The following is a 15,275-nucleotide window of genomic DNA, read 5'->3' as shown; positions in this document are numbered from 1 at the left end:
GCGCGAGCCTTTAGGCGAGTGAAATTTTGAGAGAGTTTTTAAATATCACGAGTAGTGCAAAATCCTTTATTGCCCGAGCTTTCAGACGATAACTCATGTATTATACGACCGCAGTGCAGTGCTCTCAGCCAATCATAATGAAGTTATTTTCTCAGTCATATAATAACTACTATAGTCGCTCCCTGAACGCAGTAAAATGCGAAAAAAAAAACCCATTGCTTTCGAGACGGTTTGAAATTTCCTTTAGGTGTGGATTCGCATACTTTTTTGTTTCTCAAGAATCAGAAGTAATCAGCGGAAAAAAAACGTCTGGGGACTATTTCCAAAGCGATAAAAAGTAAAGCCATTTTCTCTCATGGTTTATGCAGGTTGCAAGACTTCAAGAGGAAAATCGCGAGCTGAAGACCAAAGTCCGGTCGTTAAAAGACTCCGAGGGAGGTATCCCACTGGATCTGTCACGAGAATTCGAACAGAGAGTAAAGCGGTTGGAAGCTGAACTGGAAGTAGCTGAAGATCAAAGACGTAAAGCCGCTCAGGAAGTGGTGAAACTACAGAGTCAACTGAGCGAGAGTCAACACGCTGCCAGAGGACACAAAGAAGTACTAGTTAGCGAGGTTAGTTTCAGGGTGCCTTTTTGGTGGCGGTGAAGTAAAAGTGACGAACGTTGTATTTACCGTGGACACGGCCGCAAATAATAATCAATATTTAAAATCGGAAAGTCTGGGACTAATCACATGTTCGGGTAACTGTCGTTATTCCGAACGCATCACGAAAGTCTTGGCGATGCTTTCCGAAGCCTGTTGGCACATTGCAAGGCTTTCAAATTTCTAATTGTTTGCGGGGTGCAAATATCTTAGATTCAACTTTGTTTCTTTGTTTCAGCTGAGTTCCAGGGATTCTGAGCTTGACAGTGTAAAGGACCGATATAATGCTGCGCTAAAGGATGTAGGTGCCTCTTTTGGTCTTGGGTTTGGATTTGCTTGTTGGTGTTGTTTTTTATCAATACCTGCATGCGCCAAGCGAAGAGCATTACATTTGATTTGCTTTTTTCCCCGTAAAACGCGTGAGCATTTTCATCGCTAACAAAATGATATACTTTGATTTCAGATCCATCAATATGAAAAGGAGATTCGCGACCTTAAATCAGAACAAAATAACTGCACTTACGAGGTAACGTTACTGACCTTACACGTAGTCACTTCTTCGCGTCTGCTGTATATAACACACTGTGTATGCGTCCAGTTTTAGAGAACTTAACATTTTCTAAGCTGGATATAGTAATTTTCGTCTATTGGTTTCTTGGTTCTGCTATCATGAAACTGAAAAACGAGTTCTATGAGAGCCAATTTGTAACCGAACGAGCAGCGGGATTTAGTCCCCATCCGCACTTCGCCGGAGAAATTTGAAAACGCAGCTTTATTTCTCCGATTACGCCTACCATCCACACTAATCCGTCACGAAAACGGAGCTTTTCGAAAACGCTCTTCAAACCGGAGGAATTTGAAATTGCTGCTTGGCGTTTTAGCGCGGAGGAAAACATTTTTGAAAACGGAGCTTTTCGAAAACGATGGCGTCACGATTTCCCTGCCCGAGTTTTGCTCAAACGCAAATCCAAAATGGCCGGTGATTGTTACGTTTTCAAATTTCTCCGGCGTAGTGAGGACGGGGCCTCATAAGTACCAATCAGAGCATGGTACAAGCAGGGTACCAGCTCCAAGCGCGGGGAAACATGAACAGTAATCTGTGCGAAGCCTGGTGCCAAGCGCTGGAAGCGTAGTATCATTTAACCGGTGTTAGCGCGGGAAAAGTCGCGATTTTATAATTCGCGATTCAGTTTGGTTTTCAGTTCATTGGCCAATAGTACTCATTCTAATTGGTCGAGAGCCACTGAACTGAGCAAATAAATTTGTTCAGGACGCATTGAAATAGTGCATAGTTTTTCGAAGACTAGCCGACTTGTCATTCCCTTAGTGTGTAAATAATTGAAAAAAATAAATAGATAAATAACAGCCTGGCATTGTAAATTTGCACCGGTCACAACATCAAGACCTCTTGAAGTAACTATACTGTAGTGGTGAAAGCAACGCTTTTTAAAATGACGCACTTGTTCTTTTTTTCCCCTCAAGCTGGAGAAAAATAAAATTCACATTCAGCAACTCGAAGGAGATGTTGTGAAGTGTCGTGAGCAGGTGTCCCGTTCGGAAGAGGAATGTCGAGCGGCGCAGAGAGAGTTAAAACGACTACAGATGGCTTCTAATGACCAGCGAGATGCATTAGCAAACGAGGTAAGTTTGTGTCAAAAAATAAAACGCGACTGCAAAAAGTGAATCCTTGAAGAGTTTAGTTCAAAATTCTTTTGAAGTTAAAGAAATTTTACTGTGACTTCTCGTTTGGATTCCCTAAAGACTTCCTAATGATCTAACTTCACCCGCGGAAACATTTTTAATTTCTTCTAATAGCACTGCAGTACTTGTCATCCCTCTGGGGTCCCAATTGTTAATACCCACTTCACGTCTCCCTGCAACGAGTTTTTGCCCTTTTCCAGAATGATAGAATCTTCCGCCATTAAAGTAGGGGCAAATTGTACATATGAACGACGAAAATAATGACGAAGAGAGAAAAAAAAACGTCATGTTCTATGAGGTTTGAATACAACTAAAAACGTCCGTCTTCGGTATTACTTTCCCTTATTTTAACGGAAGTTACATATAGTTTAACATTTTTTTTTTTTCTGGCGGCTTCCGGCAATCATGCAGATTTGAAATAAAAGCGCGACAATGTAACACTGACCAACACTCATTCAGTGTCTTTTTTCCTTTAGGTTGCTGAGCGCCATGATGTCATTTTAATGTTGAAGACGGAACTGTCGACTCTGGACGATAAACACAGAGAAGCAGTCGCCCAGGTATCAAACTGTCTTCGGCTTCTTGTTCAGCGAACCCTTAGAAGACTCATTCCGCACTGTTGTTTACTCTGTGGTCGCGCCGACTTCTTTGGTACTTTTTTGAAGCACTTTCCCCAGTTTGTAGCGTCTTGGTTGTTACTTTTCTTCAAACAAACAAACAAACAAACAAACAAACTATCAAACAAGCAAAAAAATGAAGTGTTTGCTGTTTGCACAGCATTCGGGTAAGGAGCCCGCGCTTGTCGGGCCCCGAACTCTTTTCGGGGAGGAACACGACCGGACCCGAGAGAGCGACGGAAATCGAGCTTAGCCTTTAAGGGGAAGGAAACTCTTCGGACTCGGCGCAATCTTTTCCATGAAAGCATGTTTAGCAGGCATATCGATTTAAACTCAAGTGGTTTATAATTCCAAATTTTATTCAACAACGGTAGCTTTATCAATTAAATAGTCTCCTGTTTCTTTTTCCCATTTAATAAGCCATTTTCTTTTTCCTATGAAATTTCCGTGATCCGTAAATCAATATCCTCGAAATGGGACAGATAATCAAAACAAAGTGCTTCTGATGAAGACAGTACAGTGAGATTGTATACTCGACTTATCGCAGTTATAAATCCTCCTGTTTTGTTTTTGCACGCAAAATAACCGCAACTCGTTTTCAAAGTCTGCATGGGCGTGTAATCTTAAACAATAGCGCTATTGTTCAGCAAGCAATTCATTGTATTAAAGAGTCCTGACACGCTTGAGGGCCATCTGTGAAGTCTGCATAATTTTATTGCGGTTATGCACAAAGTTAGCGTCCCTTGCCTACGGAGCATAGTTAGTCGAAGGCTTGCTGGATTTTGGCTTCCTTTTCTCCAGCACTTAGCTACACCCTGTTTCAAAGTTGTGAAAGACTTAGGTTAACTTCATATTTAAGGATCCAAGAATAGTAATCGAGGTAATGTAGTTTGAAACTTAACGTATGTTTATTTGGACAATAGTTTTCTCTGACCTCGCGACTCTGTGAAGTCCCAATATAATTGTAAACAAACTTTTCTTTCGAGAGATATTTCGATAAAGAATCCTTTATTCTATTTCTACAGTTATCGTTGATAAGTTTTGCCGTTAATCCTGGGGTTGATGTATTTACTTTTCGTCTGCTAAGCTGTCTGGTGTCTTTATTATATTCCAAACTTGTATCGCGAAGTATGAGTTGTGAAGAAGCCATTGCGAAACAGATGGTGTTTGAAGTATGTCTTAGTTTGTATTGGTGATGTGGTTTTACTGTTTTCGATTCTGTTTTCATCCCTAGATGTAAAAAATAGGACCTACAAGTAATAGACGATTCTTAACTAAGGTTGAATTTGTTCTCTGCAGCTTTCTCATCGGAATAATGTGATTCAGAAACTTCGGAACCAGAACAAAGAGATGACCGACACGGTAAGATTTCATAGCGTGATTTTTATGAGGCTTTCATTCTTAGTGAAAACGCTGTGCTTGACTAGATATCCCGAAATACCAACATAACATTGGATGAAATCAATCGTTCGTTTTATCCAGTGTTTTTGCTGTCATTTATTTCGTGTCAAAAGGATTATATTTATATCAACATGGTTTGACGCTCTCTCATTCTTATTTCTTTGTGTCAATGGTATTGCTTCTGCTGTTTGCTGGTCATTTTCGATATTGCGATGTCTATTTGAAAATCACTATAGCAATAAAATGTAAAATTTGCTATTACCGCGGCGTTATGTCGTAATTTAGTTGCCGCACGCATGTTCTAAGCTTTGTTTCATTTTCACGAATGTGTATTTGCAGATCGAAGAGTACAGCCGCAAGCAAGCGGAGCTCGAAAGCAAACTGAACGTCGCTAACAAGAGGGTATGTGATTTGAAACTTAAATGAGGGTCGTTCAGGTATATCTAAACAAAACACTGCGCCAGGCGTATGGAATTACAGAAGCGGAACTAAACAGGGCTAGGGTGAATGAGTGCACATTTCGAGTGAAGTAGGGTGGGGTGGGTGGGGTATTCGTGGAGTTTGTACTTTTTTAAACGTTTTGCGCCTATATAGAGAAGGGCAACGGTTGATGAAAGAGTTTTTGCAAAAACGCGTCTACCATAGCTTGATGTTGATTAGAATGAGAGGCCCGAGGAGATGCCCATCTGAAGGAGTCCATAATTTGAACTGAGTCGAATTTAGATGGTATGGTTAGGTGAAGCAATTCCCTGTTATACTATAGCTGGTAGGTTGGTATAGGGCTTTTAATGGTTTTGATGCTTAATGGCGTCATTCGTACTTTTTTTTTTATAGCTTTCGGACTTGGAAGGCCGCTTGGAGAGGAACCAGTTAAGCAGCTTGGAAAAGTCTGACCATCTCGGCAAAATGGTAAATGATTGTTTTAAACAGTGAAGTTTTCTTTGTGGTATGATTACCGCAGTGCATCACAATTGGTTATTTTTTTATCACAGGTTGAAGATAAAGATGTAGAGTTGCGGGAACTAAAGTCGGCCCTTGCAAACCTTAAAGATCATCACGATCAAGCCCAATCTAAGGTTTGAATTACAAATATTTTCATCCATGTTTGTTCCATAGTGAGCGCGCCATGTGCCGCGCAATGTTGAATCTCACGGTGAGAAAAGGTCCTGTGCTCTTCCCGGGTCTCGCTCGTTTTAATATTCAAGATGGCGGCCGGACCATCTATGAGAATGTCGACTGTGTTGATTGACGCTGTGATTCATTCCCGCATTCTGAATTGTTTCTTGTTGTCTATTCAAAGGTCTCCCACCGAGAGGAAGCTTTACAGAGACTTCAAGCTCAACAGAAGGATTTCGTAGAAGAGGTATTACAGTTTACTTTTGTTAACACACTTAAATACGAGAAGCCATACATCATAGGACACGCAACAGTCATGGTTTGATTTTGTAGACTGAACGATACCCGGCAAATGTTTAGAATCATTAGTAAGTGAGGACAAAAACGAGGACTGGAATGGTTGTAATATGACCACACTTCCATCACAAAGCTAGGTACAGTTGCAAGAAATTGGTTCAATATGGATGATTAGTTTTCAGTTCCAAACTTTTCGTGTCTTTTATCACAAAATCGAATTGAAGTAAAATTGGCCATGGATTCTTTTGAAAACTTGCGTTAAACATCTTTTAGTGTTAGGGATTTCTCTTACGAAATGCACGGTCTGAAATTAAGTAGTTTCATAAATGGAGGAAAGATGAACATTCCAGACAAGTCCAGTTCTCATGTAAAATAATATTGATTGCATTGCTTGTCTTCTTCATGTCAGGTGTCTCGACGGGAGAAAGCCATTCAAAAGCTTGAATTGGAGCTTCTCACAGCGCAAGAAAACCATCGAAGAGCACTTGATGATGTAAGAACGTTTGAACATAAAACATTGCCGTATATTGTTATTCTGACTAAAAATATAGCGGACCCGAAAAGCGTTTTGTTTCGAAAGAGTTAATCAGTTATGCGGGGCTCAAGAAGACAAACCAACAAACAAACTAACAAGAAAAGGCGATAATTCGTTTTTATTTCTGTACTTGTGTTTATTAGAAGTATCAGAATAAAAATGTTGTGTCTGAAAACTCAGACTTTTCTCTCGTAGTGCTCGATTTTATTTCCTTTAATTTGTTCAGATTACTAGACGTGACGAGACCATTCAGCAGCTGGAGGGAGACCTGGACACCAGCAGAAAGCAGCTCAAGGATGCGATCGAAGAGGTGAATAGAATTTTTCTGACTCCATGTTTGTATTGACGAAGGGACCTGGGCCCGTTTAATGTTTGGGAAATGTTTATCACTTGACAAACGTAGTAATCTTTAAACTCCTTGTCCAATTTTCTCTTGCAGAAAGGAAGACTCGAAGCTAAAATTCAAGCATACAAGATCTCTACACAGAGCGAACAAGACGTACTGGCAGAAGAGGTATTGTTATTGGTTTAGCACGCTGTTTTCATGGCTCAAATTTCATTTCAGGCTTGGCTTGTTAATTGACAATATTATTTGTTATACTTGCAGGTCGGCAAACGAGAAGAAGCCATTCACAAGCTTAAGATCGAGAAGTTAGCTCTGCAGGAACAACAACAAAAGGCTGAAGATAATGTAAGTGTGCCATTCTTGCTTGCCTCGTTTTGATCGGCAGCTAACCTCTCTTTAATGCTAATTTATTGCCAAGAAGACAGATGAGGAAAACGAAGAAATTCATCACCAGATAGAGGGTTTTTCATCTGCCACTTTGGGGTCCGCTTTGGGATCCACTTTGGGGTGTAAAGCCTGGCCAAAAGTCCTTGGGACACCTGACAAAATGGCAACTGGTGACGCATTGATTTAAAATGGGAAGCCATTAGTCAATTTTTCGAGCCCCCCTTCCCCAAAGCAATGTTGAAATAGTGGGCCGGTCTACTTAACATGAATCAACATCAACACTGTGTTGGGGGTGGGAAGGGGGAGGTGGACAGAAAAACCATATGTTGGCAAGTGTATTACCAGGTCTGCGGCAGTTATTCCCTTTTGTAAAGGAGCCAATTTTCATGCACACCAACTAATTTAATTGTAGTTTTGATAAGTTGTAACTGAAGAAAGTCTTTTTTGTTTGTTTTAGGTCCGAGAGCACGAGCGAGCGGTAGAGAGACTTCGGCAACAGTATGAAGACTGTCTACAAGATGTAAGAATGACATGTTGATCATTTGACGCCTGGGATTGTGAGAACAACTTGCTGGTCGTCATATTTTCTAAACATTTTCACTTTATCTGCAGATGCAGCAAAGGAATACTGCTGTGGTTGACATGGAAGCAAAACTAAACGATATGAAATCCAAGTCCGATGAATACACTGATAAGGTGTACTCTTGCTTTTGACTTTTTTCCTGTTATTCCAGTTTGTTTACGTCTTTGTTTTGACTCCTGTAAGATAGCTTGTATACATCCACCACTCCCCTAAGAAATCAGTTTTTTGAGGGGTTGGAGCGGATGTGTACAGGCTAACGTAAGACGTCACAAAATGTAACATTTCGCAACTACTTACATGAAGTAAATTCAAAAATGTATGTCAACCGCCATTATGGATGCGAAGCTTTATGCTTCTTTCTTCTGTCATAAACTGTATCAGTAAAAGTAGGTACGATGCAAAGAAGTAACTTGCGCACTACTATTTTACAGCTAGAGCATTACGAAGACACCATACGGGAACTTAACTTCAAAATGACGTCACTTCAAGGTGATCGGGATCAGAAGGAACACGAGGTAAGTCTCTTTCCCAGGCCTTTTGAACGCAGTCGTCATATTTAATCCAGACCTTTAGCTCCAACACAAAGTTCAAATGTGTGTCCATTACTTTCTGTGTAGGCTGAAATGAAAGAGGATACCATTCAGCATCTGGCGTCGGAAATGGATGAGTTACAGGAGCAACACAGAGATGTGTTGGCCAAGGTACGATTTTCCATGGATTTGCGAGTGTTTTCTTTTGTTTTCCTTTTGTTTTGTGAAAATATTCTTAGCAAGGCGCAGTCCAAAACCAATTTGATATCTTCTATTCAAATTATACATACATACTTACATGCAAACAACTTTATTTGAGTGTTCTGCCAAATATGGGCACTGAAAAACTTTCAGAAATACTACGATTATCAGTTGAGTAAGGCGCGACGAAAGTTAGATGACCAGGTTTTAACGTTCAACTTGTGTTGTTGTCCCGTGCAACTGGCTCCGTTTCCAGTGGCAACTTTTCGGCCTTTGACGTCATTGGCAGCAAAGCGCGCGAAATTGCAGGCGACGATATTGTTACTATTGGAAACGAACAAAGTTGCCCGTGGCAACGCCGTAGATTTAAGTCCAAAACTCATCACCAAAGCACTGCTGCGCCTTACTCAACTGATAATCGTGGCAGCTGAGCTTACTAACTAACACAAATCTGATACAACTTTCTATTCAGATGTCCAAGAGGGACGAAATGATCGACCGCTTGAAAGCTGAAACATCTTATTTAAAAGATCAACAAAGAGACAAAGAACGAGAGGTAATAACTTTGTTATTTTGGTACTCAGCGGGATATTGAACTGTTGAATATAATACATAATTCTACTGCGAATATTTATGGGCAGGTAGAAGGCGATGGTTGAAGCCTCGAGAAGCCCTATCTTAATCAATGAATCAATCTCAATGTCGTGCAATTTCCTGGCCTAATGTAAACAACTAAATAAATAAAATAGTAAATTGCAATATTTAGAGAGAAGCCACATCAGCCTTAACTGGTTTTCATGCGGGCTCTATCCTGGTCGAATTGGAATTTGGAGATGTTGGTTTTTGTTGAGGGAGGAAAACCAAAGCGCCCGGAGAAAACCCCCCGGGGCAAGGCGAGAGCCAACAACAAGCTCAACCCACATACAGCACCGGGCCGAAATCGAACTCCGGGCAGCGTCAGTGGGAGGCGAGCGCTCTCACCACTGCGCCATCCATGCTCCCCGAAAAACTACTTATAGCCAGTAAGTCAGTGGATAAGATAGTCCGTCAATCCAGCATTCAACTGATCAAGGGATTTTGTTCTTCGCTTTCTTAGATCTCTCAGCAGCTGGACGTGATTGGCCGCCTAGAACGAGACCTGAACGAAAGTAGCCGAGATCTGGAGAACTTGAGACAAAAAGCAGCTGAGGATGTGAGTGCTGACGGGGAAACCTTGCTAAACAACAACAACAATGATGATAATAACGATACCAACAACAATGTTAATAACACTGACGCTTATTTATTTCAGGACTAGAACCTTTTAACTCGCCTACGCACAAACGTCTTTGAGTATCTAAGTCTAAGAACAAATGTCGTTCAAATTTGTATCTTATTTCGCTTGTCATTATTTGTTTCAAATCTTTTAACATGCAATTCGCGCGTACAGCGTTCATTTTTGTTTATATCGCGGTCGTTTATAGCTTTAGCTAAAACATATTTCCTGCCAAAGTTTGGTATTTCATTTTGTAGTTTTTAAAGCTAGACGCTCCCAGCCTTAACCAAGGCTCCATTTTTATACATTTATATTTCAAATGGCTCGGCGATATCATAGAAATATGAACTATTTGTACTTGTACGAGCTTTGGCTTATTTTTCAAAGAAATCTTGACGCATTTTTTAGAAGGAAAAGCTGCCGTTTTTGCTCATTCAAGACCATCTTTCAACTTAAGCTTTAGGCTTAATTCATATTTCTCCTTGATTAAAAAAAAAAAAAAAAAGAAAAAAAGAACTTTGAAAACAATTAAAGCCAATTTAGTTTATCGATGAGGTTACTACGCAGGACCAAATATTGATTGTATTTGATATAATTGACAGAATTCCAAATTATTATTAGTGGTGATTTAAAAGAGAGAAATAAATTATATAATTAATATATGGTGATTACGGTTTATATTGTCAGTCTGACAGTTCGAGAAAATCAATGTCGAAATGTGAGATTATAAGATATTTTTCTATCGATTTCTTACATGTAATAAATATATATTTAGCAGAAGGTCTCTAGATTGGTTGTTGTTTTCAGAATGACAACATTGTTAGACCATTTTTTCTGCTTTAGTCGAAAACTGATTATCGAAAGTCTACTTTCGCTTTTGCTGAAAGATATGGTCTTGAATGTTGCCATGGTAACTAACTGCTTTAAGTTTGTACGGCCAATTTAGCGGCAGAACGACACGACAACGTTTTCTCACCGAAAAAAAGAAAAACCTCTAATGATCAAAGAAGAAAAATTAATTAAATCCTTTAATTTTGGAATCCCCTTAATGCAATGCATTGAGCTAAAAAGGCGGAAGAGGAGAATTGTACAGAATGATGGATTTTCAGCCAACTCTTTCTCTTTGTTGCGCCACATATGGGTTGAAAACTTCATCTCATTAACAGTTCGATGAGACCGAGAGCTGCAGTCAAGAAGTTCGAGCGTAACTTATTCATTTGATTGGCTGCCCTTTGTTGTATCCTCGGTGACTGCTCAAAAACTTGTCTCTTCGACTGCGAGACACGGACTTTATAGCCTGCAATGCAGGCGTATTTTGGCGAGCGAGTGCATTTTGATCAAGCGAGTGCGCCATCTACTCGATAACGGTCTAATTCCGCTAATTCGTGAACACGCGGAAAACGCCTGTACTGCAGGCTACGGACTTTAGCGATCGATCGATAATACACTCCTGTTTATCTAATCACATCGCGAGTTTACCAAATATTAGCCCACGAGTTTTCATCTTATCCACGGATCTGTGCACACTACGTGCATATTAATCCGTCGCGCAAAAAAAGAGCTTTTCGTAAACGCCCTTCAGACCGGAGGAATTTGAAAGCGCCAGCCGTGCCTTGTAGTGTGGACGAAAAACAATTTTAAAACGGAGCTTTTCGAAAACGGTGACATCATGATAATCTCAGTGTGATTTCCCTGCGAGAGGTTTCCTAAATCCAAAATGACCGGTGATTACTGCGTTTTCAAACTTCTCCGGCGTAGTGTGAACGGAGACATTTGATGAGTTTTCAGAGTGAAAACGCCGTTTTCAAATTACTCCGGCTTAGTGTGGACGGGCCCTGAATCGACCCTTTCGTTCGTATACAAATTCTGCATGTGAACATGAAGCAAGTCGTTCACAAACAAATCTGGAGACAACGAGTGGCTTTTGCAAAAAAATGCCGTATACTGGGTAATTAGGGAGCTTAAGAAAACCACGACGGCAACGGCAACGGCAACGTCGCTAAACAAAAGGTTTAATGAGCAGAACAATGGCTGTGCACGTGCGTTATAATTCTTGGTACATTTCTTTGCCGTCCTCTGTAAAACAACAACGTGAAATGACCGAATTCTGCGTTGTCTGGAGGACGTGAACCACGACGGCTAATTTTTAAATTTTTATTTCAAATTAATCGATGTGTCGTAGATTCAGTTTCGTGATAGCTTTGACAGTGATAAACAAATTAAATGACTTTAGAGTACCACGAGATTCGTAGGTAACATATAAAGGAATTTTTTAATCGACGTTGTCCTCGACGTCGCCGTCGTGGTTTCTTAAGCTCCCTGATGTCGCGCTGCTATCGTATGCCGATTTTCTCTGATTCATTATTCGTGTTAAGTTTCTTAGCAGACTGTTGGAAAACTGCCATGATTTGTATCCTGCCCATTTTTCATCCCATTATCATGCGAAGAAACACAGAAAATGTTCCTTCCTCTATAACCGGGATTGTTATGTTTGTAGGTGGCGATTAGAGATAAAAGAATTGAACAACTGGAAGCAGAATTCACCGACACTCAACAACAATACACAGAGTGCTACGACGAGGTAATATCTATCAAGCTGTTATTTATAGCCAAGTAAACTTCATTGCTTACTTATGTAACTTGCATGCCTGTCTGCTTAAGTTGTATTCCTTGTGTAGGTTTACTAATTGTTCAAAGTTCACCTGCGCGTGCCTAGTTTCGCGCGCGCAACGCTTACAAACCGTGACGTCTAATGGCTTTCTGGGTGACGTTTCAATGACTTTAGAATCAAACACAAGTATGGATTTATTGTCAGTAAGCCAAGTGGAAGAAAAAAAGCTACACATGGCGGCAGTTAGCAATCTTGCGAGACATCACCGTGCTTTGGTATAGTTACAGATTCGTTTCTTTTCATGTCAACTCCATCGATTAGTTTTTGATGGATTTTAATTAACATTATGTGAAATAGCTTGAACTTCGGTTTCCAGCGATTTTGTTTTGGTAGTTTTCTTGATCTGAAGGCGATAAACATTTTGTTTCGGCTACCGAAGTAAAATCTATCCTGACAACTATTTCTTTCGTTTTTTTTTAGTACAAAAACATCTCGAGTATAGGGAAAATTCGTCTTTCAGTGAAACAATATTGCAACAGTTTGTTTGATTGCGCTATGTCAGCGCCTTAGCTTTCAACTGTCTAACTCCTTCAATTCATTTTTAAGGGGAAAATCATTACTTGTGTTTTTTGTCAACAGTTTGTAAGTTTTTTTTTCGTAAGTTTTCGAGGACAGATGGCTGAAAATAAAACTGATAGCGGTTAATGCAGCCAGCTATATGTATATTTTGCTCAATGTAAATTAACAATTTTTTTCCATAATATTGGCAGAAACTGACAAATTTCTAAATTAGGTATAGCGTCGACAATTTTATCGCACCTGTATAGAAAAAAATGAATCTTTATCGACTAAACAGTTTATTTACTTATAAGAAATGTAACACAAGCGAAAGAAGCGCCAGGGCAGATATTAAAATGAATTTTAAATAGATTCATTTTGACAATGTTGAGTAAATGCTTTTTGCAATTGTTCGTTAGCTATTGACTCCCAACCAGTAATGAATATTCAGCATTATTTAATATTCATCCGTCAAAACATATGGAAGAGCACTTTGAGCTTGGAGTGTGGGATATCTATTTTTGCACGATAAGTCGTGATATCGCAAATATTTGGAGTTCGGTTGCCACGGCGTGTGTGACAAGCAGCTGGCGAAAGCGCTGTCTTCCACTTTTTCAATTGGTATGATAAAAGAGATAGTAGTTTCCTACTTTCGTCGTTTGTTTTCTGACAGGGTCGCACTGATCAATTACTTCCTCATTTTCGATTAATTTTGGATTTAGATCATAGAAAAATCGATTCATGTATTGTTTTAATTTAAAATAATAATGAATTGTAACAAAAACTAAGAATTACTAAACACTGTTTCTTACGACGTAATCTTGAAACACAGTTTAAATTGAAAAGCTTCCACGGCGTGACGTTTTACGTAGTTTTCACATGCAAATTCAGCTTTGTTTCATCGTGGTTCCGAAAACAGAACGAGAAAACTTGAACAGTGATTCTTGTTAATAAGGAAAGAACATTGAATTGAAAGTGAAAAGCTCCCAAAATTCAGTTGAATTATATTCAGATTCAGTTTTTGAATTTATATATAAACAATCATCCTTCGACCACAAAGATTTCTTTGTACATCCACAAAAATATGGCTGCATTTGCTTTTGCAGGCACAAATGGTGTTATAAATTCGCTTAATTAAACCAGCCAATGGTACGTTAGTATAAAGCTTATACCTGACATGACAACTTTATGCCTGTTATTTCATCTCAGCTTGTTCGCCAGGAGGGGCTTATGGCAAAGTTACGCGATGAAATAACTTCATTGCAAGATGACGTTTCCAAGTCAACCGATCAGGTATTACAGAAAAATCTGCGAAGTTTCTTGCCTTGTTTAAGTGTTATTTAATCAAGTAATAATTTGCTTTAGATTCCTGTTTGTGGGACGCACAATAGGTCATTATACATAATTGTTAGCCCGCGTGCTAGATTTCAAATTGATTTGTGTTCGATCGAGTCCGGCTGGGTCCTTCTTCAAGGTATGCCTGGCTGAAATGATTATTATTCGATTATTTTTTGTAGGTGGCGGATTCTGAAGAAGCTATTCGCAACCTGGAAATGGAGCTAGCCATGTCACAGGAAAAACATCGCACGTGTACACAAGAGGTACAACATGCTCAACAGCGTTTTATTTTAACCCGCCAGAAACAAGTTCGCATCAAATTCCGACATTTTGAAGAAAGTGCAACGTGGCGCAAAATAAAGAGGAAATCTGAATCCAAATCTTATTCCTAAAATGTTCGCTGTCTGTGATATAGACTTCAGATGCCTGGAGAAAAGCTGTTTGTTAGTGCTACTAGAAGTTACTTAGGATGGGACCTGTTTTCTCGTCTACACCTAGGTTGCCAAACGAGACGAGACGATTCTGAGCCTGCAGTCTGAACTGGACGCCACTCAACAGGAGTACGAGACATGTAGCAGTGAACTGTCAGAGCGAGAGCAAGAAGTGTCAGAGCTGAAAGGAAAACTCAGCAAAGTAGAAGTAGAACTAAAAGGGGTCAAAGCACAAAGCGAAAGTGACGAAAATAAGGTACGCTTACCCAAGGGGACACAGTCATTGTTATTTATTATGGTTGAAAAAAGCTTATAACTGTATTGCGATCACAGTAGACCCACAGGACATCCAACAATAATGGCCGGATTTGATTTTGTACAATAATATTCGACAGATGACAGAAGCCCATTAGGAGTGGCGACGGCCAACGATGGCCAGAGTGGAAACGGACTACTATATCAAAAAGCCCTTCAAAATACGTGCCAATTACAACGAAACTTTGTTTACGAATATAATAACTTCGGAATTTTTCTTTTACAGATCGCAAGTGATGATAAAGAAATACAACAGCTGAAGACCGACAAAGCTCGGCTAATGCACGAGGTAGGTTTTGTGCTGGTTACTTGTCGTTGTTTTTAGTCCGTCATGTTGACTTGCTGAAGATACTTTGCGATTTTAAAGTTTGCTTCAGTTTTTCGTTTAATAGTTGCTGTTTTCAATGAC

General features: G+C 39.8%; 1 protein-coding gene across 1 annotated transcript in view; it reads left to right on the top strand.

The window, feature by feature from the left end:
• The window catches only part of LOC145466696 (uncharacterized), a 48,149-nt gene that overhangs the window by 6,279 nt on the left and 26,595 nt on the right, over positions 1-15,275 (top strand). Inside the window, exons 8-32 of the mRNA XM_081450407.1 lie at positions 369-614; positions 883-945; positions 1,108-1,170; positions 2,127-2,285; positions 2,822-2,905; positions 4,262-4,324; positions 4,703-4,765; positions 5,198-5,272; positions 5,356-5,439; positions 5,664-5,726; positions 6,186-6,269; positions 6,538-6,621; positions 6,751-6,825; positions 6,919-7,002; positions 7,502-7,564; positions 7,657-7,740; positions 8,059-8,142; positions 8,245-8,328; positions 8,831-8,914; positions 9,455-9,550; positions 12,111-12,194; positions 13,992-14,075; positions 14,300-14,383; positions 14,619-14,807; positions 15,093-15,155. Of these exons, the coding sequence (XP_081306533.1) occupies positions 369-614; positions 883-945; positions 1,108-1,170; positions 2,127-2,285; positions 2,822-2,905; positions 4,262-4,324; positions 4,703-4,765; positions 5,198-5,272; positions 5,356-5,439; positions 5,664-5,726; positions 6,186-6,269; positions 6,538-6,621; positions 6,751-6,825; positions 6,919-7,002; positions 7,502-7,564; positions 7,657-7,740; positions 8,059-8,142; positions 8,245-8,328; positions 8,831-8,914; positions 9,455-9,550; positions 12,111-12,194; positions 13,992-14,075; positions 14,300-14,383; positions 14,619-14,807; positions 15,093-15,155 (2,289 nt within the window). The remainder of the gene's footprint in view (positions 1-368; positions 615-882; positions 946-1,107; positions 1,171-2,126; positions 2,286-2,821; positions 2,906-4,261; positions 4,325-4,702; positions 4,766-5,197; positions 5,273-5,355; positions 5,440-5,663; positions 5,727-6,185; positions 6,270-6,537; positions 6,622-6,750; positions 6,826-6,918; positions 7,003-7,501; positions 7,565-7,656; positions 7,741-8,058; positions 8,143-8,244; positions 8,329-8,830; positions 8,915-9,454; positions 9,551-12,110; positions 12,195-13,991; positions 14,076-14,299; positions 14,384-14,618; positions 14,808-15,092; positions 15,156-15,275) is intronic.

Source organism: Orbicella franksi, chromosome 13 (genome assembly GCF_964199315.1).
Source record: "Orbicella franksi chromosome 13, jaOrbFran1.1, whole genome shotgun sequence".
NCBI classification, from domain to species: Eukaryota; Metazoa; Cnidaria; class Anthozoa; order Scleractinia; family Merulinidae; genus Orbicella; species Orbicella franksi.
This window is presented reverse-complemented; position numbering and strand designations above follow the sequence as displayed.